At 47.9% G+C, this 27439-nt stretch overlaps 1 protein-coding gene across 4 annotated transcripts in view; it reads left to right on the top strand.

Annotated features, from left to right (window-relative positions):
• The first annotated feature begins 4590 nt into the window (after positions 1-4590).
• Positions 4591-27439, top strand: part of tns1a (tensin 1a) — a 58247-nt gene continuing 35398 nt past the window's right edge. For all 4 annotated transcript variants that reach the window (XR_008812372.1, XM_056300912.1, XM_056300911.1 and 1 more), the window contains exons 1-12: positions 4591-4724; positions 5727-5898; positions 6705-6755; positions 7440-7562; positions 7965-8029; positions 9284-9367; positions 15792-15904; positions 16034-16094; positions 16226-16301; positions 16609-16738; positions 16852-16917; positions 18085-18201. Coding sequence is in view for 3 of the 4 variants with exons in the window: in XM_056300912.1 (XP_056156887.1) it covers positions 5749-5898; positions 6705-6755; positions 7440-7562; positions 7965-8029; positions 9284-9367; positions 15792-15904; positions 16034-16094; positions 16226-16301; positions 16609-16738; positions 16852-16917; positions 18085-18201 (1036 nt within the window). In the remaining variant the exon portion in view is untranslated. The remainder of the gene's footprint in view (positions 4725-5726; positions 5899-6704; positions 6756-7439; positions 7563-7964; positions 8030-9283; positions 9368-15791; positions 15905-16033; positions 16095-16225; positions 16302-16608; positions 16739-16851; positions 16918-18084; positions 18202-27439) is intronic.

Genomic DNA, 27439 nt, shown 5'->3' with positions numbered 1-27439 from the left:
GTGACGGGTTGGCTCAGCTTTCCCCGGGAGACAGAATTGTCATATTTTCCACCAAATCACAGGAAAGGGACAATTGTCTTGTGTTGAGCAATCTCTTGAGCTTTGTATTTATAAATAGGGAAGATGACAAGTTGTTTGATGCTTAACAGTGGCGACTCATTGTTTCCAGTGTAATTTGCGTCTTGTACCACTAGGTGGCTACTTTGTCCTTTTTCTCTATGGAGTCTAGCTAGCCTCAAATGAAATACCCCTTTCTCCATTCTGTGCCAAACATACACTTAATGTTAAGTTTGATAGAAGTTCAGGCTTTGGGGGGGGGGGGGGGGGACAGGGTGCCCAAAGGGGGCAGGGGAGAAGAACCACGTCTCATGCAAGAAAAAATATTAGACTCGAGATGGAACGCTGTCTGTAAAAAAAACTTCACACGTTGTGAATGTCCTGCATCTCTACACACACACACACACACACACCACCCCTCTTCTTCCCTGGTGAGTCATGGTCATGTTCATAAGCAAGCAAATGCATGGAAGATCACTCCGAAGTTTCGGTCGGTGGCGGAGCCCTGAGTGACTCAGAGCCAGTTTATCAGCTGAGAGATGAGTCTGTGTACACCGACGTATTCACACATCATTTACCCTTCACACACTGAGGCTGACAAGGAGAGATAGAGCAAGACAAGGAGGGAGGGAGGGAGCAACAGGAGTGGAAACAGGCGGACTGGCAAGGGATAGCGAAGCGGGGATTGGGGGTTGGGCAAAAGAGAGGGTGTCGAGGCAGAAATGCAAGGAGGTTGATGGGACTGGATGGTCCGTTCCCAAAATGCAACAGAGACGGACTTTTAAGATGGCTGAAAGAGGACGATGGAAATGGTAATGTTGAGGAAATCTACAGTTGCCAACAAGGAAGCTCTGAAAGCGGCCGAGGTCTACATCCTCAACCTGTGTTCTTCATCGTCTAATAGTCGAAGGACCTTTTTCTGTTGTTGCCTCGTGGTGCAGTAAAACACTGTGCTGCTAAAACACGCATTTTATGTGTATTCCAATCCCATTTACAGTATTAAGTACTCTCTCAACCCTGTCTTCATATTGCAATGCATATGTTGTACTATATATGTAGAATTCAATGTATGTGAGTGAAGTGTGTGTGTGTGGGAAGTGGGAGTGAGCTGTTTATTTGGTTTTCCTATACCATACATTAACTGTGGTTTTGAGTCACAGTGCCCGTTGTGACCATAATTGAGTCAGTGTGGGTCCTGGTCGGGGGTGTGTGGGGGGGTGTGGGGGGTCATCCAAGTGCATGACAAGAGCGATGTAACTCACAGCCCCTGGCTCAGTAGAGGGTGCACTGAGGTGAGAAGAGGACACACACATACACACACACACACACACACACACACACACACACACACACACACACACACACACACACACACATGCTAGCAATCAAAGGTCAATTAAGAAATAACAGTGATGCTAGGCAGATGCTATGACCATATAAACTTGAAACAAAGAGCAAAACATGAGCCAACCCAAGCACTCGTTAGATGTGATGTCAAAACAGCTCACTGTATGTAATGCATAATTTCATAAAACAGCAAAGAAGAGAAGACAAGAGAAGATTTAATGCATTTCAGTCCACATGTGATTCATTGAGGTCTATCATGTGGGATGTACCACTCGACCAGGGAGGGCAGGTAGGGTCACAAACAAACACAGACACACCATAGAAAAGGTACATGTGTACACAATGCATAGAGAACATAATAACATGGAATGAGAGAGAGGGATCGGGGCAGGAGAAGGAAGGGGTAGAGTCGGAAGTAAGGAAAGATAACAAGATTGAGGAAGGAGCGGTTGACTCAGAGTGGGAGAGAGAGAGAGAGGGGGGTGAATGGGAGCAGACCAACCGGAGGGAAACAGTAGAGGACTTAAAGGGGGGAGACGACGTACATCATGTGTCACCACATCATCTTTGATCGCACCCCACGTCAGCGCGACTACTGGAAGCACAGAGGGTCACAGTTTTTCGAAGGCAGGAACTGAGCTGTGGCTGCTTTGTGAGAACACTTGAGGATTTGTCTGGTGTTCACCTGGGAGCAGTAATGGGACACTGGACATTCCTATTCGCTTTCAGAGGAAAAAGTTGTTTTGCCTAAAGTTTTTTGGCCTCGTTTTTTTTTTGGCAGACTTGTTAGCCTTTTTTTTTTCTTTTTACACCCCCCCCCCCCCCCCCAATTGTACTTGGCCAATTACCCCACTCTTCCGAGCCATCCCAGTCGCTGCTCCACCCCCGCTGCCGATCCAGGGAGGGCTGCAGACTACCACAATCCTCCTCCGATACATGTCGAGTCACCAGCCGCTTCTTTTCACCTGAGTGAGGAGTCTCGTCAGGGGGACGTAGCTCTTGGGAGGATCATGCTATTCCCCCCAGTTCCCTGTCCCCCCCGAACAGGCCCCCCAGCCGACCAGAGGAGGCACTAGTGCAGCGACCAGGACACATACCCACATCCGGCTTCCCACCCGCAGACACTGCCAACCGTGTCTGTAGGGACACCCGATCAAGCCGGAGGTAACACGGGGATTCGAACCAGCGATCCCCATTTTGGAAGTTCAGTGGAATAGACCGCCACACCACCCGGACACCCTTGTTAGCCATATTTTGATTGTTCAGCTGGATCTTGAATAAAAGGAAAAGGGGGTTACCGTGTCCAGCCATGCCCCTAGGTACATCCATCCAGAGGCGCCTGGCCTCCCTGCGGTCCTCCTGGAGGTGGAGCACAGGGTACCCGTTGTCCAAGGTAGGCCCCACCCCCAGCAGAATATCCAAAAAATTGGGGCCTTTCTTTAGTTCAAGTTGTTCTGCTTTGGATGTGTAAATTATAGTTTTGAGTTTCTGTACTGTATTAGTACCCAGTGTGTTATGTATGAGTTTCATGTGAAGATTTTGGTTTTCAGTTTTGGTGGTTGTTTGCTGTAACCAGAGTGATAGATGTTGACTCCTGAAGTTCACTTGGCCACATTTACTTTTAAAGTGAAACAAGATAGGCGCGCTCAGAATTGACACATCTCCGACCAAAAAAAAAAAAAGAAACTCGATGAGCGTGCATCTATCCATACATCTACAACATGACAGATTGTTGGTATGCCCCTGAGCAACACCCTCAGAGCGCCGTGTGAACAGGCTGTTTCGTTTTGCACACGCTGGTGTCTGTGGTCCTAGCATCTGGATCCTGTCAAGTCTCTGTGAATTATGTTTCCCATTTTGGCTGCGGGGGAATATTAGCTCCATCTTTGTGAACCAGCTCAACAGCAACATGGGGAGCTTTGGGGGTGTGTATTTAACCTTGCACCACGCTTCTAGACTCTTCTCACCAGCTGTTGTAGCTTTGCCAGTTAATCGCTTGACCAGTAATTGAACATTCACCCTTTTTTTTACATCTTGGGAAAAGTGCAGAAGATGCTGAGGATATTACTGAAGATCAGCCTGGCCGACACTGGGCAGCATTCTTTCTCCAATGCCGAAAAGTCTAACATGGAATTGAAAAGAATCTGTGTGTGTGTGTGTGTGTGTGTGTGTGTGTGTGTGTGTGTCTGCCTGCCTATCTGTCTGTCTGTCTGTCTGTGTGTGTGTGTGTGTGTCTGTCCTGCCTATCTGTCTGTCTGTCTGTCTATCTGTGTGTGTGTGTCTGTCTGTCTGTCTGTCTGTCTGTCTGTCTGTCTGTCTGTGTGCCTGCCTGCCTGCCTGCTTGTCTGTCTGTCTGTGTGCTTGTCTGTCTGTGTGCCTGTGTATGTGTCTGTCTGTCCATCTGTCTGCTTGTCTGTCTGTGTGTCTCTCTGTGTGCCTGCCTACCTGCTTGTCTGTCTGTCTGTCTGTCTGTGTGCCTGCTTGCTTGTCTGTCTGTGTGTGTGTGTGTGTGTGTGTGTGTGTGTGTGTGTGTGTGTGTGTGTGTGTGTGTGTGTGTGTGTGTGTGTGTGTGTGTGTGTGTCTGACTATCTGCGTGCTGTTCTGTCTGTCCTTCTGTCTGTGTGCCTGTGTGTCTGCCTGCCTGTGTGTCTCTGTGCCTGTGTGTCTGCCTGCCTGTCTGTCCGTGTGCCTGTCTGTCTGCCCGTCTGTCCTTATCGTTTCCCTTTGGCGGTAGTAAGAGCCCACCACTTCCTGTCTTCCTGTACAGCAGTGGTCTTGTGGCGCTGCAGCTTGTATTTAGTGCTGTTCTTCCAGCCCTGTCACAGGGACACCGCCTGACACCAGCATGCTGGGTGAATTGCTAGGTAGCACACATGCAAACTGTGTTGGAGTCTTGGTAGATTCATGAACACTGATTAGAAGTCTTGCCCATCTTTCTCTCTTTCTTTTTTTCTGCCTTTCTTTCTTACTTACTTACTTACTTACTTCAACCACATCCTATCATGCTAACCCTCTCTCCCTCTCTCTCTCTCCCACCCTCTTCCGGTCCCTCCTTCTCACTGCCCTTTGCACCTTGTGTCCTTGCCTCTGTCTCTCCCCCTCACACTACATTCATCCCTCCAACCTCTCTCCCTCCTTCTCTCTCTAGCTGTGTGACCGTGGCTGTTTAGTTACAGTTGTGTTAGACTCATTCAGGTAACTATGGAGGCCTGGTCCTCGTTTCCAGACACGTTTTGCTCATGAGTCATTCTGTGTGTGTGTGTCATTCAGGGATCTACAAGGTCCTGCAAGAGTGTGGAGACGAGACGAAGACAGTCGCGGTAAGACACAACTCGGCGACGCCAGCTTGCAAGGCTGCGTGTTGCAGTTACTCCATGACACAACGCAACTGTCCTGTCTCCAAGTTACACGTGGTCCAGAAACATGAACATTTTTGAATTCCGTTGTGTAAAGAAACTGTCATGCTGACATTTGTCAAGCTGCAAGTGTACAATACAGAGGACTGTCTCAAACAGAGAACTTTCTGGAAAGGACAGCTTGTTATGACTTACACCATTAGTAGAAACCACTTGTACAGAAGTGAGAAACTAATATGGGGGAGCTTCTCCATATGCTGTGTATCTTGGTTACGAACACCGATAGAATAAATCAAAGAATACTATAGAGGTCATAAGGGGTCACAGGTTTGATTCTTGCAGTAGGCAGCGAGTCCATCTGCAGCCCCCCATCCTCTCACATTAGGTTTGAGCATTACACTGAACCCCTGCCTGCTAACTAGCAACATGTAGCGGTAGGTAGCACAGCGGTCTATTCCATTGCCTACCAACACGGGGATCCTGGTTCGAATCCCCGTGTTGCCGGATGTGGGTATGTGTCCTGGTCGCTGCACTAGCGCCTCCTCTGGTCGGTCGGGGCACCTGTTCAGGGGGGAGGTGGAGCTGGGGGGGAATAGCGTGAGACTCCCACGCGCTACGTCCCCCTGGCGAAACTCCTCACTGTCAGGTGAAAAGGAGCGACCGGCGACTCCACATGTATCGGAGGAAGCATGTGGTAGTCTACAGCCCTCCCCGGATGGGAAGAGAGGTTGGAGCAGTGACCGGGATGGCTCGGAAGAGCAGGGTAATTGGCCGGATACAATTGGGGAGAGAAAAAAGGGGGAGAAAATCAAGAAAAAAAAGATATAAACTAATGCAATATAATGTGGCACACTTGTATGATATGTATTTATGTACACCCGGTGTATGTATTTGGTAAAGTAACTGTGCTGGTTAAAGGCCTGTCGTGTGTGACGTCTCTCTCCCTGTTCCTGTCCTGTCGGCCAGGAGCCAGAGCGTGGTGCAGGCCATGGAGGAGAGCTATGAGGTGGACCTGGTCTACATCACAGAGAGGATCATCTCCGTCTCCTTCCCCGCCGGGGCCGAGGAGCGCAGCTACACCTCCAACCTGAAGGAGGTGGCTTCCATGCTGCACTCCAAGCATGGCGAGCATTACCTGGTGAGAAACCTCCGCTGTTCAAGTCCGAGCCGTACGGTCCGGAGCGGATTTGTTGTCGTCATTTAGAAATGGTGTGAAATTGAGCTTCAAGTTATGAGAATGAATAGTGAGACATACTTTTACAAAATACTTCTCTTTTTTTTATTTCTCCCCCTTTTTCCGCCCAATTGCCAGTTGTACTTGGCCAATTACCCTATTTTCCGAGCCGTCCCGGTCACTGCTCCACCCCCTCTGCCGATCCGGGGAGGGCTGCAGACTACCACATGCCTCCTCCCATACATGTGGAGTCCCCAGCCGCTTCTTTTCACCTGACAGCAAGGAGTTTCACCAGGGGGACGTAGTGCGCTGGAGGGTCACGCTATTCCCCCCAGTTCCCCCTCCTCCCCCCCGAACAGGCGCCCCGGCCGACCAGAGGGGGCGCTAGTGTGGCGACCAGGACACATACCCACATCCGGCTTCCTACCCGCAGACACGCCCAATTGTGTCTTTAGGGATGCCTGACCAAGCCGGAGGTAACACGGGGATTCAAACCGGCGATCCCCATGTTGGTAGGTGACGGAATAGACAGCCATGCCACCCGGACGCCCCACTCTCAGTCTCTTTCTGTAGTATTTCAGGAGCATCAAAGATCATGTTTTTTTTCCCTCCCTTGTTTGAGTTTACGAGTCATGTGCAGACAGTGTTTCTCTGTGGAAAGGAGTTGAGCAGGAATGCCCTGTGTCTCAAATGAAACGTGTTCAGTACTTGAGTGGGTCGTGTCACTAAGGGTGGTATTTGATGCATGAATATGTGCTCTTGGATTTCAGATGCTGAACCTGAGTGACCGATGGAATGACTTAGCCAAGTTAAACCACAAGGTACAATGGCATTTAAGAAAAAACACACATGAAAAGAGGAGTGGGCCGCCATCTTTGTTTGCCTTAAGGCTGGAGTTAGACAGTAGGGAAGCGGTGTCGAAGGCTTTGAACCAGAGACTCTGTTGAGTCTCTGCTGTGGTGTGTTTAGGTTAAGCAATTGTTCACTTGGCCATCTCTGGGTGTGGACATTTCTCTGTAATTGTTCAGAATGTAGTACACACACACACACACACACATGCACACACACTGACACTGGCATATTGCTTTGATTGACTCTCATTCAGCTGAAGGACTCGGGGGGTCGTGCCCCCTACATAAGCAAACCCAGCTGAAGTGCCCTCAAGCAAAATGCTGAATCCCCAGCAGCTCCAGGGGGTCAGAGGTCAGGGGAAGCAAAAAGACCAATAGTAGGAGCTCTCATCTCTCACACACACACGTGCACTCATTTATGCGGTGATCTCCAACACACCTGATTCTACTAAATACCGGCTCATCGAGACCACATCAAACCTGCACACTTAAACTCCTTATCAGTTGACAGATAAGTTGTGTGGCCAGAATATTTGAGGTTACACACAGTTTTTACCTAACAAAGATCCACATCGTCTGGCTGATAAAGGTCGTGGAGAAGGAGTGTAGACTTGTCAGGCTTACATTTTTTCTGTTCTCTGTAATCCTCTTCAGGTTCTGGACTTTGGCTGGCCAGACCACCATGCGCCCGCGCTGGATAAGATCTGCAGCATGTGCAAGGCTATGGACACGTGGCTCAGCGGGGACCCGGGCAATGTGGTGGTGCTCCACAACAAGGTAAGGCAACTGGGAGAGCTTGTCAGTGCTTTGTGGAGGATTTGTGGTGCATGTATTTAGACTTTCCAGTGTCCGCGGTGTTTAACGGGATTATTTCATTATTTGAGGAAAAATATGATTTGTTAGGAAAGTCGCAACTTTTCCTCGAATGACATATGGAGGCAGACAACCGAACTCATGCAAGTGTGAGCAGCTGTCGTCAAGTGAAATTTGATGGCAGTCGCTCAGATGTTGTTTAAAATGTTCAAACAAACAACCCTCTGTGCAGTACTTCACTGAAGTTACTGTAGTCACTAGTACTGTCCTTGTGCTTTTTCTCATTTGCCTCCTTGTGTCTATCTCTCACCCTCTCTCTCACCCTCTCGCTCTCTCTCACCCTCTCGCTCTCTCTCTCTATCTCAGGGGAATAGAGGTCGGACCGGGGTGGTGGTGGCTGCATACATGCACTACAGCAACATATCCGCCAGGTACAGGACATTTAAAGTTGCATGACCCAAAATCAGAGCCACTTTAAGATCTGCAAAACACCCCCCTTTTTTCCCCACCTCAGTTGTATCTGGCCAATTACCCCACCCTTCCGAGCTGTCCCAATCGCTGCTCCACCCCCTCTGCTGATGCGGGGAGGGCTGCAGACAACCACACGCCTCCTCCGATACATGTGGAGTCGCCAGCCGCTTCTTTTCACCTGACAGTGAGGAGTTTCGCCAGGGGGACGTAGCGCGTGGGAGGATCACGCTATTCCCTCCCCATCCCAAACAGGCGCCGACCAGAGGAGGCGCTAGTGCAGCGACCAGGACACATACCCACATCTGGCTTCCCACCCCCAGACACAGCCAATTGTGTCTGTAGGGATGCTCGACCAAGCCGGAGGTAACACGGGGATTCGAACCGGCGATCCCCGTGTTGGTAGACAACGAAATAGACTGCTACGCTACCCAGACACCCCTGCAAAACACGTTCCTGTCTTAAATTTTCAACACAAAGCACACTGTACTGTTTGCAGCGTAAAGCTAAAATAATCAGCTGGGGAGAAGTGAAGAGTTGACGCCGTCGACAGGAAAAGAAAACAAGAGTACATTATTCTTGATTGTACATCGCTCACCAAATCTCCTCAAATCTTTTCATCGCCGGGTTGTGTGAGGACGTTCACATCGATCAATAACAATCAGACCTTTGAGGTCCAGGACTGGAGGGGGCTACTAAAATCAAACACCGATGTGATGATTATTATGGCAGAACTCCCCCTCCTGGTTGGCTTATTGTTTTGGGCTGCAGAGAGGGAGCTCGGACATTGGGATTGTTCTTTAATACATCCAGATGTTATGGGGTGGGGGTTGGAGGGGTCAGCATCAGTACTTTGTAGAAGACGAAAGCCGGGTGACATTCATAAAACGAGAACTGTGTAAAACTCGAGGCTGAGTTTTCAAAATATAAACAGTTGGTACTCTGTAACGTACATGCCGGTGTTAGAGTCCAGGGAACACTTGGTAGTAAAACAACCAGTAAGGACTGCAAGGCCAGCAAAACGGAGGGGAGAAGCTGAACGAGATCTTCAGAGTGTGGACATGAGTGTGCGCGCTTGTGTGGTGTGTGTTCATATGTGTGTGTCTGTATGTGGGGGTCATGGCAGGAATCATCGTGAGTATGTTGCAGCCAGTGAAGAGAGATTGTACATTTCATTGCTTTAACAATGACTTGTGTTTTGTTGTTGGTTCATGCAGCGCAGACCAGGCACTGGACAGGTTTGCCATGAGGCGCTTCTATGAGGACAAGGCACTTCCCGTGGGTCAGCCATCCCAGAAAAGGTCAGTTGTTATATCACTTCCTGTTCACTGATCTCTCCCGTGGACTACCTCGTTTATGAGTTTAACCTTTGCCGTTATTGACAGATTTTTTTTCTGCCAATATTTCTTCATTTTACTGCTTGGACTTATCAAATTGGGCAGCACAGTGGCGCAGTGGTTAGCACGGTCGCCTCACAGCACAAAGGTCCGGGGTTCGAACCCCGGGGTCGTCCAACTGTGGGGGTCATCCCGGGTCATACTCTGTGTGGAGTTTGCATGTTCTCCCCATGTCTGTGTGGGTTTCCTCCGGGTGCTCCCGTTTCCTCCCACAGTCCAAAGACATGTAGGTCAGGTGACTCGGCCATACTAAATTGTCCCTATGTGTGAATGTGATGGCCTGGCAGCCTGTCCAGGATGTCTCCCCGCCCAAGAGGCTTGGATAATGGTTGCAATGGATGGGAATTATCAAATCAAGAGCAACAGATAAATCTGCTAAGGCAAATGAGAACAGATGAGAAAATTCTTAAACCTGCAAAAAACTACAAATGTAAGAGCGGCAGTGTGACTGTAACATGCAGATGCTGTACTGCCACATTCCTGAACTGCTGTTTTATCTACGGGTGAACTGATGGTACCGGTTCAAGTTGTTTTCCAGTCTAAGGAAGCCAGTTACTAACAAGAGGAAAAATGTCGTCTTCCCCCTATCTGCTTTTTTGAACATCTTCCAGAGGAAATTCTTTCCTTTTTTTTTCTTCTTTAATTTATCTCCAATTAAAGGTTAATTGAGATAATTGCGTCGAAATGTCATGGAACAGAGAGACGTCTATCTTTTTCACGTCCGAGGAATTCCACTGGTGTCCCCTGGGCGCAGTGGCACTTCATTCCAGGCACATTATCTGCAGGATGCTTTCGGCTGGGTGTTGAATTGGAAAAACAGTCACTTCGGGCTCCAATCAGCTCGACGGCAAATACTGGATAAGGAAAATATAACCACAAAAACGAGTGTGTTACCATACAGTAGCTAAGTCACCCGGGTGGGTAGACATTCAGTCATATCTCTGCTGTAATAAAATAAATAAATAAATCCGGTAGCTCTGATTCGGCTCTGTGATTGGTTGTTTCACCATGATAATTGCCTCTTGCCAGTATTATATTAATTTGTCGTAAAGTCGCCCATGTTTGGCGCAGAACGACCTCTGAAAGATGCCTTGGAGTGACATGCCGCCGCTTAAGTTGTTCATACTCGAATGCTCACTGAGTTCTTGTTTCCTTCCCGTCTCTCCTCCTCTCCAGAGGATTGGAGCGAGACCCCCGATCCCGGTGCGGCGTGAAAAAGATTTTTTAGAAAATGGTAAAAAGAGACCCGGGACGCTTCAAGGGGGACACAAAATGCTCCGTTTTAGTGAGCCAATTAGGCAGCCAGCCGGGTCTATAGGCTTGCCCTCTGCCCTGCCGCTGCTATTTCCTGCGCGGGGTATAATTATCTCGGCACCGGGCTGTACGAGTGTGGTGGTCTGGAATCTGTGACATGAACACGGAGAAGGGAGAGCGGCGGTGAATCTGCTGCTGCCATAGTGACACACCAAGCTAAAAGAAGGCAGAGTCATGTCAGCTGAAAGCTCAGGCAGCGCTGCTGTAAGAGCCTGCAGTGGACTACTCAGAGTCTACTCTAGAGTAACATGCAGTGGACTACTCAGAGACTACTCTAGAGTAACATGCAGTGGACTACTCAGAGACTACTCAAGAGTAACATGCAGTGGACTACTCAGAGACTACTCTAGAGTAACATGCAGGGGACTACTCAGAGACTACTCTAGAGTAACATGCAGTGGACTACTCAGAGACTACTCTAGAGTAGCATGCAGTGGACTACTCAGAGACTACTCTAGAGTAACATGCAGGGGATTACTCAGAGACTACTCTAGAGTAACATGCAGTGGACTGCTCAGAGACTACTCTAGAGTAACATGCAGTGGACTAGTCAGAGACTACTCAAGAGTAACATGCAGTGGACTACTCATAGACTACTCAAGAGTAACATACAGTGGACTACTCTAGAGTAACATGCAGTGGACTACTCAGAGACTACTCTAGAGTAACATGCAGTCACTACTCAGAGACTACTTTAGAGTAACATGCAGGGGACTACTCAGAAACTACTCTGGAATAACATGCAGTGGACTACTCAGAGACTACTCAAGAGCAGTGTTTCTCAACCGGGGGTCCGCGGACCCCTAGTGGTCCGTGGTGTAATTGCAAGGGGTCTGTGAAAATAAAATATCTTTAAAAAAAAAGATCCTATGACATTTATAGAAATAGGATTATTTTACTCAAATGTGACTGAGACCTTTATCTACCTAAACTATAAAGGGGAACAGGACTTTTTTCTCTAATTACGTCTGTTTCACAAGTGTAATTTATTGTATTTTAATAAGAGATGTCGCTCCCGTTTGCATTGTTAAAAGTTACTGCATAAAAATTCTGTTGTTACATATATCTGAAAGTTACTGAATACATATTCTGTTTTGTTACATATATCTGAAAGTTACTGAATACATATTCTGTTTTGTTACATATATCTGAAAGTTACTGAATACATATTCTGTTTTGTTACATATATCTGAAAGTTACTGCATAAGAATTCTGTTTTGTTAACTATATCTAAGTTACAACTGAAAGCTCTTATTTTTGCCCCAAAGAGTGAATAAATGCTATAATGCAATTTAAAATGCAGTTTCTACTGTTTCTATCAAATTGCAACCCCCCTCCCCCAAGATCAGGTGGAGGGGTCCTCAGGGTAGATCAAAAATACGCAGGGGGTCCGGGACCCCAAAAAGGTTGAGAACCACTGCTCTAGAGTATCATGCAGTGGACTGCTCTAGAGTAAAATACAGTGGACTACTCAGAGACTACTTTATAACATGCAGTGGACTACTCAGAGACTACTGTAGAGTAACATACAGTGGACTACTGTAGAGTAACATGCAGTGGACTACTCTAGAGTACTACTCAGAGAAGATGGAAGGGGAAGTGAAGCACAGGGAAGTTTGTGTCACAACTACAGACACGAACACTGCTGTTTGCTCTGAGTTGATTAAGTTGACATTTGGGATTGTATCCAGTTTTGATGTCACAAGGCACACACACATGCACGCACGCATGCGCGCACACACACACACACACACACACATACGTACACAAACAAACCACACATACGCGCGCACACACACGCACGTACACACACATATTCACACACACACACACACTCACCACACATACATATACACACACACACAAACACAAACGTGCAGACACACACCACGCACACACACCACACATACACACATATGCACACACACCCACACACCATACACATACACATGCGCACACACACACACACACATGCACACATATTCACACACACGCACGCACGCAAACACACCACACATACGCACACACACACATGCACGTACACACATATTCACACACAAACACACCAAACACATACACGCACATACACGCCACACACACACAGATGCACACACCACACACACACACATACGCACGCACACACACACACATGCACGTACACACACATTCACACACACGCACACATATTCACGCACACTCGCACGCACGCAAACACACCACATACGCACGCACACACACACATTCACTCACACACATATTCACACACAAACACACCAAACACATACACACACATACACGCCACACACACACAGATGCACACACCACACACAAACGCGCACACACACCACACATACACACATATGCACGCACACGCACCATACACATACACACGCGCACACACCACACAGATACATACACACACACACACACACACACACACGGATACACATACGCACACACACGCGCATGCACACACACACGCACGTAAACACACATATTCACATACACACACATATTCACATACACACACACATGCACACTCACCACACACACACACAAACACACACACACAGACACACACCACGCACAAACGTGCAGACACACCACACATACACACACACCCCACACACATACGCAAGCACACACACACATACGTGCGCACACACACGCACATATTCACACACACAAACACGCCACACACATACACACACACACGCCACACAAATATGCACACACGCACACTCACCACACACACATACACACACACACCACATGAGGACACACACCACACACAAACGTGCAGACACACACCACACACAAACACACACACACCACACATACACACATATGCACGCACACACCCACACACCATACACATACACACACACTACACAGATATGCACACATACACACACACCACACATACGTGCGCGCGCACACACACGCACACATGCACACATATTCACACACATGCACCCATATTCACACACACACATGCACACATATTCACACAAACATACGCACACACCATACACATAAGGACACACACACACATACAGTCACACAACCCCTTCCTCGGGCCAGCTGTGTTGGGCTTCCTGGCCAGGCCTAATTGAATTTCAAAGCAGCTGAACCATCTGGCTACTGACAGCAGAGCATGGGCGGGGGTTACATGTACCGACCCCGTGTTGAAGGTCACGCTTGGTATCATCATCATTATCATCATTAACAACTAGACCACACTAACGCAACACACCCCTGCCTGGCCTTTGTACAGACCAACCCACTGTGACATGTCCCAGAGTGTGGTAAAGGCGGCTTTATGGCCAAAGTAGAATTCAGTCCATGTGGGGTTGTAGGAGTTTAGTCATGTTGGGTTGTAGGAGTTTAGTCATGTGGGGTTGTAGGAGTTTAGTCATGTGGGGTTGTAGGAGTTTAGACCATGTTGGGTTTTAGGAGTTTAGTCATTTGGGGTTGTGGGAGTTTAGTCATGTGGGGTTGTAAGAGTTTAGTCATGTGGGGTTGTAGGAGTTTAGTCCATGTGGGGTTGTAGGAGTTTAGTCATGTGGGGTTGTAGGAGTTTAGACCATGTTGGGTCGTAGGAGTTTAGTCATTTGGGGTTGTGGGAGTTTAGTCATGTGGGGTTGTAGGAGTTTAGTCATGTGGGGTTGTAGGAGTTTAGACCATGTGGGGTTGTGGGAGTTTAGTTATTTGGGGTTGTAGGAGTTTAGTCATGTGGGGTTGTGGGAGTTTAGTCATGTGGGGTTGTAGGAGTTTAGTCATGTGGGGTTGTGGGAGTTTAGTCATGTGGGGTTGTAGGAGTTTAGTCATGTGGGGTTGTAGGAGTTTAGTCATGTGAGGTTGTAGGAGTTTAGACCATGTGGGGTTGTGGGAGTTTAATCATTTGGGGTTGTGGGAGTTTAGTCATGTGGGGTTGTGGGAGTTTAGTCCATGTGGGGTTGTAGGAGTTTAGACCATGTGGGGTTGTGGGAGTTCAGACCATGTGGGGTTGTAGGAATTAGTGGGAGGTAAAGGTGAAGTGCAGCATGAAGGTGCAGTCTGAGATATTTTGGCTTTCCTGGGGCAAAAGGGGATTGGTAAATATCAGCGGGGGTTGCTGATTGGAACAAAGTAAAGGACTCACAGGTCCTAGACAACCCGCATTTCTTCATGCCAAAATGCCATGTGTTGCTGCTGTTGTTTGAATGGCCTCCTACGGAGGTGCCAAGCTTCCTGCCTGTTTCATTTGGAGCTGTTATTCAGATCGTCAAACTGTAGTGCTCATCATGAAGGTAGAATTATGCACTACACCTTTAAGGATGCCGTAGTGTGCTATACAGGATGTGGTTTTAGTCTTTCTGGGGGTTTTATGTATACCATTTTTATGTTCTGAGAGTCGCCATATGGTGATTTAAGACCCCCAAATTTTGCAATTTAACAATCAACTTTAGCAACCCGTTATATGATTATTTCATATCTTGCACACGTTGCCTGTAATTGCTTTAGATTTTGAACCAGGCAGCATGGTGGCGCAGTGGTTAGCACGGTCACCTCACAGCAAGAAGTTCCTGGGTTTTAGCCCCCGGGGTAGGCCAACGTTGGGTGGGGGTCATCCCGGGTCATCCTCTGTGTGGAGTTTGCACGTTCTCCCCGTGTCTGCGTGGGTTTCCTCTGGGTTCTCCGGTTTCCCCCCACAGTCCAAAGACATGTAGGTCAGGTGAATCGGCGGTACTAAATTGTCGCTTGGTGTGTGTGTGTGTGTGTGTGTGTGTGTGTGTGTGTGTCGGCCCTGTGATGGTCTGGTGGTCTGTCCAGGGTGTCTCCGCACCTGCCGCCCAATGACTGCTGGGATAGGCTCCAGCAACCCCACGACCCTGAGAGCAGGATAGGTGGTTTGGATAATGGATGGCTGGAGGGATGGATGGATGGATGGATGGATGGATGGATGGATGGATGGATTTTGAACCAATGGCCTGCTAACCTGTGTTGAGAGCTGCCTTTCTTTTCGCTTTAGGTATGTGCAGTACTTCAATGGCCTGCTGTCTGGACATATAAAGATCAATAACAAACCCCTGTTCCTGCATCATGTCATCATGCACGGCATACCCAACTTTGAGTCTAAAGGAGGTGTGTATCAAACGTGCACTGTATACACTCAGTGCTTCATAACTTTCCAAAATATATATGTATATAAATATTTTTTCAATTTGATGCAATCATTTTTGTTTTCTGATTTTGACCTTCTTCCCTCCACAGGCTGCCGTCCTTTCCTGAAGATCTACCAGGCAATGCAGCCGGTGTACACATCAGGAATATAGTAGGGACATTGTTTTTAAAGTTTTTTTTTTTCGCCCCCTGTGTGATTCTGATGCTTGTGCGCAGGGGCAAAATTGGTTTAATCTTTATTAAATGAAGGCTCACAGATGTTCACCGATGTCCTTCCTGTAGCAACGTGCAAGGAGACAGCCATACCAGTATCTGCATCACCATCGAGCCGGGCCTGCTTCTGAAGGGAGACATCTTGGTAAGCTCTTGTACAAGCTGAACTTGACGCAGCAGTTCTTCAGGATGTGATAATTCATAAATCGTATTTTAACGTAGCATACTCTTCGTCTTCTGTGTAGACAGACAGAAAATGACATCATAGGCAGACAGACGGAAGGTTCTTACAATAGCCGAAGGAGAACTTGTATGCCGGTTGATCAGATGTCGGACTGACTTACTGACTGGCTGATTTGTTGACGGATTGAGTGAATCATTGATTGATTGACTTAATTGCTTCATTCATTGTCTAATGTGATGATTTATTGATGAAGCACTCTGTCTTGTAGCTCAAGTGTTACCACAAGAGGTACAGAAACCCCAACAGAGATGTGGTGTTCAGGGTGCAGTTCCACACCTGCGCTATTCATGACTTAGGGGTGGTGTTTGGGAAGAAGGAGCTGGACGAGACTTTCAAAGGTAGCTTGCTACTCAACAGTACACATTAGTTTGTATATGCTGAACGAGTTTGTGCGCTTGTTTTTCTTGTGGTTAACAGTAAACACTTGGAAATTGTGTTTGCCTTTATACAGATGAGAGGTTCCCCGAATATGGAAAGGTGGAGTTTGTTTTCTCCTATGGACCAGAGAAAATCAGAGGTAGTTGTTTTGTCATTCTTAAAGGACAACAAGAAAACAACTAGAAAAGACTTGTTACGTGCCGAAAATGTGTACCGAGAAAAAAAATGATAGGGGTTAGTAGAAGTGTAAGAATTTTATTGAGGTGGGGCGTCCAGGTATAGTGTAGCGGTCTATTCTGTTGCCTACTGACACAGGGCTCACCGTTCGAATCCCTGTGTTACCTCTGGCTTGGTCGGGCATCCCTACAGACACAATATCTGTGGATGGGAAGCCGGATGTGGGTACGTGTTCTGGTCGCTGCACTAGCGCCTCCTCTGGTCAGTCGGGGCCACCTGTTGGGGAGGAGGGGGAACTGGGGGGAATAGCGTGATCCTCCCACGCGCTATGTCCCCCTGGTGAAACTCCTCACTGTCAGGTGAAAAGAAGCGGCTGGGGACTCCACATGTATCAGAGGAGGCACGTGGTAGTCTGCAGCCCTCCCCGGATCGGCTCGGCGGAGGGGCTGGAGCAGCGACCCGGACGGCTCGGAAGAGTGGGATGATTGGCCGGATAAAATTGGGGAGAAAAGGGGGGGGTTCCCCAAAATTAACAAATAAATAAATAAATAGTGTTATTGAGGAAGCCATCACACAAATAGGATTTTTTTTTAAATACTGAAATTCCTAGGTTGTAGTAAGAGGTCTGTGAATGTTTTCATTCATCCAGGTCATGGTTATCCAAAGGAGTTGAATCAAGTGCAACTGGACTTGGTATATATCCAACGTCTTCATGGATATATACCAAGTCCAGTTGCACTTGGTTGTAGTAAGAGTAATATTCTTTTTTCTTTTTTTTTCTTCTTGTGTCTAGGTCATTAGAGATATACCATATAAACCATTATATCCAAATTGGGGGGAAAAAGAATTATATAGGCGATGAATTGAACATTTAACTGTCTGTCAGAGTTTTACAGCATCAGTTTCAGCCTCTCAGCCTTGCTGTTGGTCGCTTGTAGTCATATTAAGAGTTCCATCATTTGTTTTGAGTTCAGCTTTCTCTGTTGTTTGCAAGTGTGGCTGTTAAAATTTTTTATAGCCTGTTTTCAGAAGGAAAGTTTTTATCTTCACTCTGTCTAAATGACGGTGTCTGACACCTAGTACCCCCCATTTGAGGTCTTCGTTGCCCATGTTCCATTGTGTTCCTCAGGCCTGAGCCACCTGGAGAATGGGCCGAGCGTGTCTGTGGACTACAACACCCAAGACCCTCTAATCCGCTGGGACTCCTACGAGCACTTCGACCATCGCCTCGAGGACACTACAGACGGTGAGTGGAGTAGCACATATACAAGCACACACATGCCTTGTACACACACAGATACACACACACGCATGGATAACAACACAAACACACAGATAGATGCATGATCCCACGTGGAAAAAGACAGGTGCAAGCACACACTGGCAAGCACATGCGTGTGCATTCACCGATGCACACCCACAGACACAAGTAAACCCGTGTGTGTGCGTACTAACACACATAAACGGATAGACACACGCACACACATACACGTGCAGACACAGACATGCAAAAATACACGATTGCATGCTTACCAACACACACACTTAAATGCACACTCAGAGACACACAAGCACACACACTCGGTGATGGATTAGTTGTCTTCAGTCATCTACAGCTGCTAATAGAGACTTCCAGACTCACATGCTGTCACATGTTCAGTAGGTCTGCTCTCAGTTACTTGGTAAGGTGGTGTGGTGTCTCTGCCCAGGCCTGAATGACCAAGAATAAAAAAAAAAGAAAAACAGAATGGGGTTTTTGACATTCTAGGCGAGGCCTTGGTGTTTTGCTTCAGTACAGTGTGGAAAATAAAGGAACTCCGTTGAGACCCAGCAACAGTGATCCGTAGCATTAACTGTGTTGCACTGAGTCCATTGTAGAGATCCTTTAATCTTCGACAGGAGTGGACATGCTCTATCTGCGCTGCTGGCCCTCTTCCCTCCCTTTCTCTTAGCTGCCGGTGACAGCTACCCAGCTGGCCCTCTCTCTCCGAGCCCCCTAACCCCCATCCCAGCCTGTCAATTAGGCCTTCAAAGCCTTTAAATAGCCGCTTCAGAAATAGGCGGGCGTCAGTCGCCCTGCAACTGCCTGCCCCCCTCCCCAGGGGGCTTGTAACTGGAGCCCCTACCTATGATTCTACCTCCGCTCTCTGCCCATGTTTGTGTGCCAGGGGTTATGGGATTTTAAAATTTTTTGCCACCATGCACATTGTGCTCCCATCTTCCTGTGCAGCTCTCCGTAGCCTCGCCACTGTTTTCCAAATGCAGCTGGTGCAAGACATTAGAGGGCACGAGTCAGTATTTGTGGGAATACGTGTGCTGTCGATATGTTGCGTGGCATTAAAGCAGGAACACCACCGCTACCATCCCACACAAAGGGCCTGGAATCAATCCCGCCTTTTGCATATATATGGTAAAGCATCAGTGAGTAAGGTGCTTGACTGGTTCTTGTTCAACAAGTGCGGCACTCGCAGACTCACCCTTCACCCCAACCACAAGGTAAAGAGAGAATTTGCCCTGTGGCAGATTAGTGAATAGAAATGGAAGTATTTTTAACCCAGTTTAAGCAACACTATTTCTTTGAATCTGATGCTAAACCTAATCTTGTACTTGCTAACCCATCATAAATCCCTCCGAATGAGAGGTTCAACACTAAATACCTAAAATATGAAATGTTTAAATAACGTTTTGCTTCACATTCAATTGGCTAATGACATCAAATCTTCCAAAACCTCAATGCTACTCGCCCCTCGGAGTAAGGGTCATTGTTCTTGTATAAAGGATAACCTCACAGTCAGTCCCCCTGGATCCTTTGATTGCTTTCGGCCCTCAAGGCAAAACGGATCTGCAATCAGCTACATTAATCTGAGGAACTTGATGAGAACAGGCCCCAATACACAAACAGGAGGATCTAACTCCCCTCAGTTGAGTCAGGACTTGGCAATGATTGTGGCGCTGCCGTCATTTTATATATGGGTTTTTTCTTTTATGGCTTCGCAAAGACCGTTTCATTTTTATGAACCTCCCCAGAGAACCGTTGTAGTAATTGCTGTGTTGCAAAAAGGTCATCGGGAATCGCCGGGACTGCAAGTTTGATCCTAATTGAATGGGCCACGCTGTTCTCGGCACTCAGCATAAAATCCCTTGGCCAGTTGACTTGCTTTCATCTCTCTAATTGCAGGCTTTGCTCGCCTCGGACTTGGATGTGAGAACTCTTGTATTCTGAGGAACTCGTGTAGGAACTGTGGGTGTACTTATCCACGGATTAAAGGGACCCGGGTCTGTTGTTTTGGGCGGCTGTTCTGCTTGGCGTATTTCAGGGTTCACCAAGTAGCAGACTGAGCAATGGCTGTATCCGGACCGGGACCCGTTTCTGATACGGGCACAACTTGTCCAGCTTTTACAGTACTTGGTAAGCAGAGCAGGGAGGCCCCAGACCAACCACATGCTGTTATTTAAGTCACGTGGTTCATGCACCTCAGCCAATCAAAGGGATTTTTCTGACAGTCAGCGATCGAAAGAGGGAAACGAGAGAAATAAATGCAGGAGAGGAGAGAGGGCAGAGTGGCGAAGTACAAAATGAGAAAAGTAGGCACAGAAAATCGTGCAAGAATGAATGGACAGAGCAGTACGTCTTCGTTCTTCAAGCAGCGAGCGCCATACCAGTCTGCCTCATATGTTCCGAGACAGAGGTACTTGTAAAAAGCAGCAATGTGAAGCACCATTACGAGACAGAGCGCAGATCATTTGAGAAACACCCAAACAGAAATCAGAGGTGAGGGCACAGAAAATGTACGAACTCGATAATCGGTCCACCGCAATCCTCTTCCAGTCATTAACAGCCCAGCACCATGCAAATGAAACTGGAAGTTGCTTGGATTCTGGGTCAACACAAAAAGCCATTGACTGAAGGGGGAATCGTTCAAGACTGCACGGGCACATGCTGGACCTCTGTCTCTCCACATGGAACTGGCTGATCTCCAAGCAGATACTGCACTAAGAGGGTATTTTGTAGAAACCCTACCAATTTCTGGCTACAGACTGTCTGAGACTTTTTTTTTACCTGGTTTAACCAAAGTAGCACTACACACATTGATCATGATGTTTGGCTCCACGTAACAGTTGTGAGTCTGTTTTCTCGAATCATTCCAGACTCACCAATGAGCAGCGACATGTGTCCATGAGAATGGCACTGACTCCATTCCAGCCTAGATTCGAACTGCTGGCAGGACAAGCTCATTTATCTCACCAAACAAGTAAGGTGGGACGTGCGACGAGAAGCTGTGTTATAGTGTGATTTATTCAAATTAAGCCCATTCTCTCACCGAATAAAGATAAGTGAAGTGGGAGAAAAGGGAAACAGAAATGGGACATTAAATCTGTGTTATGTTTTTCTTGTTTGTACAAAATAAGCGCTTTTTCAAAGAGTCACGCTTTAATTTTATTCAGAACATTCAGTCTTGTTTTCCTTTTACTTAAAATGAGAAATTCATTCAGATACTTGATGTTTGGCTTTTCATTTATTTTTCCTCTTATTCAAGCTGTTTGTGTGCGGAAAGTTTATTTTTTATTTGATTTCCCGCCCCCCTTTTTCTCCCCAATTGTACTTGGCCAATTACCCTATTTTCTGAGCTGTCCTGGTTGCTGCTCCACCCCCTCTGCTGCAGAGCCTCCTCTGATAAATGTGGAGTCGCCAGCTGCTTCTTTTCACCTGACAGTGAGGAGTTTCACTAGGGGGACGTAACACATGGGAGGATCACGCTATTCCCCCCAGTTCCCCCTCCCCCCTGAACAGACGCCCTGACTGACCAGAAGAGCCGTTAGTGCAGCGACTAGGACACATACCCGCATCTGGCTTCCCACCTGTCAGACACGGCCAATTGTGTCTGCAGGGACGCCCGGCCAAGCTGGAGGTAACACAGGGATTCGAACCAGCGATCCCTGTGTTGGTAGGCAACAGAAAAGACCGCTACGCCACCTGGACGCCCTGGAAAGTTTTGACAGTAACTGACAGTTTTGTTGAAATGTGGTCGAAACATACTTTGTCTATTTAATGTTATAGTTATACAGTAACTGCAATATGGGCCCTTTAATCATAACACAAGTTGTGGCGGTTCGGACGTTTGCAGGGGGGACATTTGAGTGACTGGACCTCGTTGAATTTTAATTGGGTACCGCTGGCATATGTGGTTTAAGGTTTGGAGAATGTTTTCTCATGAAACATGCAAGACCATAGTGTCACATACATGTAAGGAGGGCTTCAACAGATTCCAGGAGGGTCCCCCTCCCCTTTTTTCTCCCCAATTGTACCTGACCAATCAGCCCGCTCTCTGAGCACGTCCCGGTCTCTGCTCCACCCCGTCTGCTGATCCGGGGAAGACTGCAGACTACCACATGCCTCCTCCGATACACGTGGAGTCGCCAGCCGCGTCTTTTCACCTGACAGTGAGGAGTTTCACCAGGGGGACGTAGCGCGTGGGAGGATCACGCTATTCCCCCCAGTTCCCCCTCCCCCTGAACAGGCGCCCCAACCAACCAGAGGAGGCGCTAGTGCAGTGACCAGGACCCATACCCACATCCGGCTTCCCACCCGCAGACACAGCCAGTTGTGGGGACGCCCAACCAAGCCAGATGTAACACAGGGATTCGAACCGGTGATCCTCGTGTTGGTAGGCAACGGAATAGACCGCCACGCTACCTGGACACCCTAGATTCCAGGAGTATTTACCTAATATGTGTACAGCCAACTTTAAAATGTAAGACGTGAAGAGTCCTCGGGAGCTCAGGATGGTACTTGTACATCCCGACCCCAGAAGGTTAAAAAGCTCTCTAACATTCTGTTAATGAGGCGCAGCTTGTTTGCGCTCACGAGTTGGCAATGGGTAGCAGACTTTTAGTGAATTATTAAACACGCACAACACACATGTATACATGCTGAAATGCACACATGCTTACACAGATGCCATATATACACAATCACATGAGCAGACACACAAACGAAGTTGTCCCTCAACACGCTTTCCGCCATTTTACTGTCGTCGCACAGCTTACGGTGTCCGCACTGTGAGAGAGGAGGCTATTCTCAGCAGCACAACAGTCGTCAATCGGTCATCGAACATCATCTGAGGAGCTCAGACTTCATTTGTCTCGGCGTTGACTGGAGCGTTCATCCTTAGGCGTTGATGCGGGTCCGCTTCCGGGCCTTAGCCAGCGCTCACCGGTGCCATTTTTAAAAGGGTCCCTCGACCTTGGGAACGCACTTGGAAGGGCTGAACGAAAGATGGGTGCCCTAAAAGGGTCAGTGAGATCAGTCGGGCATAGTTCACATAGGAGTTAATGTGTGTGTATTTGTGCGCTAAGGCTACCTCGCTTTGCTGTACCTCGTGCGGCCTTGCCTCAAATCGGTGGCGGATTTTCTTGACCGCCTGTTTGTGTCATGGGCTTTGGCACTTCAATGGTTTCTGAATGTGGTTGTGCGATCACGGCCGTTGGTTTGATGTGTGTGTGTGTGTATGTACGAGTCCATCTCTTGTGTGTTTTTGTGTGCACAAATACAGTACCCTTGTGTCCATCTTTATTTGTCTATGAATGTCTGTACGTGTGTGTGTGTGTGTGTGTGTGTGTGTGTGTGTGTGTGTGCGCGAGTACAGTGCGAGGAACTTGACGTACGTCGGCTTGTTTTTGCTCCACTAATAGCCCCGCGGTCCAGCAGCTGTCGACCCAAAGGGTTAAAGCAGTCAGAGGGCAACCCCCCCCACCCTCCGCCCCCCACCCCACCAGTGGCTGATCAGTCAAGTTGCTCCGCTCCGCAGGTCTGAGCAGCTCTGTCACGGAAATGGTCGGACTCTGTACGTTGTAGATAATGTGCTCACTCTTCCTTTCTGCATGTAAAATGATACCGTGAGCTCAAATCCCCCCCCCCCCAAATTTGAGAAAAGTAGCGGTCTTGTCGAACAGGCGACTGAGAGTAGGTCATGTGTTTCAGAGGTCTTGAGCTGGATTCATGGACTCCAAGGCATGAGACTTGCTGACCGTCCAGTTATCGATACATTCTTGACATTGTAACCGCTCGCTCTCTGTTTGATCCGGATCTTTCTAGAGACCCTGTTCTCCGAGATCCTGCTACTGCTGACTTTCCCTACACCGATCATTTGAATTTCTAATAATTCATGCAGCTTATCTGGGTTAAGCACAAAATAAGCTATCAAATACCGAAAGTAACACGGCAAAGTTTGGGTTGCTGACTTTTTACTGCACAGAGTGCCCGAAGACAGTTATGTTAATGGATGCACACCACCGGCGGTAGTGGAGAAAGGATGTGACATCATAGATACGGTTGTTGTGAAGGATAAGGCGATCGATGCTGGTAGTCCATTTTGATTCAGCTGGAAGAGGAAAAAGTTACTGCTGTCAGTGGTGTGTGTGTGCGTGTGTGTGTGTGTGTGTGTGTGTGTGTTAGTGTCGCTTCATTATGTGAGGCGTATAAGGCTGCCTCCCTTGTTTCCTGTGTTCACCCCACCCTATCCCCCCCCCACACCACCACACACACACACACACACACACACACACACACACACACACACACAGCCTATCCCATATTTGGCTGGTGCACAGTCCTGAAACATGTCTGAAATAGTTGGAGGGAGAGAGAGAGAGAGAGATTGAGTGAGAAAGTGAGAGAGAGATTGAGTGAGAGAGATTGAGTGAGGGAGAGAGAGAGATTGAGTGAGAGAGAGAGAGAGAGATTGAGAGAGAGAGCTTGAGATTGAGAGAGAGAAAGAGAGAGAGATTGAGTGTGGGGGGGGGCTGGCAAGAGAAGACCAAACTCTTTGCCAAGAGTGAAGTTGTTTGGGCTAGCTGTTTGATACTGGCGCTTTAAACAAGGGAACAGGAGACCGAGAGAAAAAGGGAGGACAAAATGAAACCAAGCAGAGGAATGAAAGAGAGCGGCTGAGTGGCACGTGAGTAGTAAAAGCTTCATTATTACACCCGCAGCTTTCTTTACAGGTCAGAGCGCCGCTGCAGAGCTGCTGGGATCACTTGGCGTCGTCTGTGGTTGACATGGCTGTGTGTCATTCTTAACAGTAAAACTCACACACCTGTGAAAGTCTTTCAGACGTCGCTGTTAGTTGTAGGTTCTGGCTGTAGGTTCTGGTTGTAGGTTCTGGTTGTAGGTTTCAACGCCATATTTTCATATTTGCCTCTCTTTTTTCCATTACTATTGTCGGTGAAAATGAAATGACAAGGATACGAGTTTCTGTCCATTTTGTTCCGCGGACTCGGGTGCGTTATCCTGTTTATTGTGTTTCCTTGGCAACACCGCTGTATACAATATGCTCGGCATCAGTGTGGCATAAAATGAATCATGGAGAGGGGCGGTTTGTGTGTGGAACATTTTATGAGCAGGCCGCAATTAGGGTGCACCAAACTATTAAGGACCTGCGGTTGGCAACTCCATGTCATCCAGAGAGGCTGGACACGAATGCAGCGAGAGCCCGGTTTGTTGAACAAACTGCTCTCCCTTTCTTTTTTTCCTTTTTTTTTTTTCTGAGCTGCAGAACAAGTCATAGATGGTCTGCCTGCATTGTAGTAAGCACATAAGGAGTTCACTCTCCTCCACAGCGACGGATAGCTCACATTTAACAGCTGATAAGATAACTTCTGTCAAGGGTTAGCTGGCAGTGTTTAGTTTTAGAGATGTGCGATGATGAACTTCTAGGATTTACCATCTGTAGGTGTGAAGTAGGACATGGGAGGTGGACTCGGACGGGTCGGCATCATGCATTCCAGGTGCCTCCTCCACACGAGGCTTAGAGAGCCTGTCCAAACATCATGTTGTGATGTGTTTACAACATACATACCCCTAACTAGTAATAACTTATTTTTCTTCCCCGGGACACACGCAGGCTGTGTGTGTGTGTGTGTGTGTGTGTGTGTGTGTGTGTGTGTGTGTGTGTGTGTGTGTGTGTGTGTGTGTGTGTGTGTGTGTGTGTGTGTGTGTGTGTGTGTGTGTGTGTGTGTGTGTGTGTGTGTGTGTGTGTGAGAGAAGCGTCTTCCATGGGGTCCTGTGGGGCTTCTAGTTAGACCTCTTGGTGACAGGATGGTGAGCTGTGGCAGCAGGTTCAAATCCCACCCCTAGCAACCCTGCTGAGCCCCCGTCCGCATCTTTAATGCCCCCTTTCACCCACTGTCTGTCTGGCTGCCTCTCTGTCTGGCTCCTCTCTCTCTATCTGTCTCTATCGCTCATTTTCTTCTTCTCTCTGTTCACTTCAGCTTGCTTTACTGGCATGAATGTTGCATTAACATTGCCAAATTTTTCTCATTTTGCCTCTCTTTCTCTCTCACTGAGCGCTCTCTCTCTCTCTCTCCCTTTCTCTCCATCTGCCTCGTTGTCCCCCCCCCCACCATATCTCTATCTTTCTCTATCACTTTATCTCTGTCTTGTCTCTATTGTTCTCACTCTTTCTCCTGCCCTCTCTCTTGTCTCTCCATTTCGCCGTCTCTCTTATTGTCCCTCCATCTCTTTATCTCTTGCCCCTGTCTTTCTTTGTCACGCTTTCTCTCTGTCGTAGTCTCTCTCTCTCCCTCTCACTCTCTCCCTCCTTCTCTTTCCATATGGCTAACTAGAGTTCTCATTGACTCTCACTCCATCTCTGATGTCTTGCAGCCTTGCACTTTAACATGCCGCCTTTCACTCCTCCTTACCTGTCCCATCATTTCACACATTAACGTAAAATAAGTAAAATAACCACCATGGGGTGCTTAACTCTCGTGGTTTATAACATCCATGTTGTAGTGGACTGAATTACATGCAGCTCTCATATGAAGTCCACACATAGAGGGACCCCGTTGAATTGGCTGATACAGGGTATTTTTTAAGATTGTCACAAAGGCCCTCCAGATGGTTTCCAGTATGAGGCGTGGGATAAAATGTGAACCAATCATTAAAGTATACATTTGAGTGTGGCAGTCTATTCTGTTGCCTACCAACATGAGGATCACCGGTTCGAATCCCCATGTTACCTCTGGCTTGGTTGGGCGTGGCTGCAGACACAATTGGCCGTGCCTGCGGCTGGGAAGCCGGATGTGGGTATGTGTCGCGGTCGCTCGGGGCACCTGTTCGGGGGAGGGGAACTGGGGGGAATAGCGTGATCCTCCCACGCGCTACGTCCCCCTGGCGAAACTCCTCACTGTCAGGTGAAAAGAAGCGGCTGGTGACTCCACATGTATCGGAGGAGGCATGTGGTAGTCTGAAGCCCCCCCCCCCGGATTGGCAGAGGGGGTGGAGCCGTGACCGGGATGGCTCGGAAGAGTGGGGTAATTGGCCGGGTACAATTGGGGAGAAAAAGGGGGAAAACTCAAAAGAGAGAGAGAGAGCCGCACAGACAGACGGACAAATGGCTATGCAACAGTGTGCAGCTGCTAATGGCTTTTGGGTGTAAGACAGAGTTATGGTTGGATGGAAGAATGAACAGATGCAGAACTCT

The sequence above is a fragment of the Lampris incognitus genome, chromosome 21 (assembly GCF_029633865.1).
Source record: "Lampris incognitus isolate fLamInc1 chromosome 21, fLamInc1.hap2, whole genome shotgun sequence".
NCBI lineage: Eukaryota > Metazoa > Chordata > Actinopteri > Lampriformes > Lampridae > Lampris > Lampris incognitus.
Note: the sequence above shows the minus strand (reverse complement) of the source record. Positions and strands in the feature narration are given on the sequence as shown.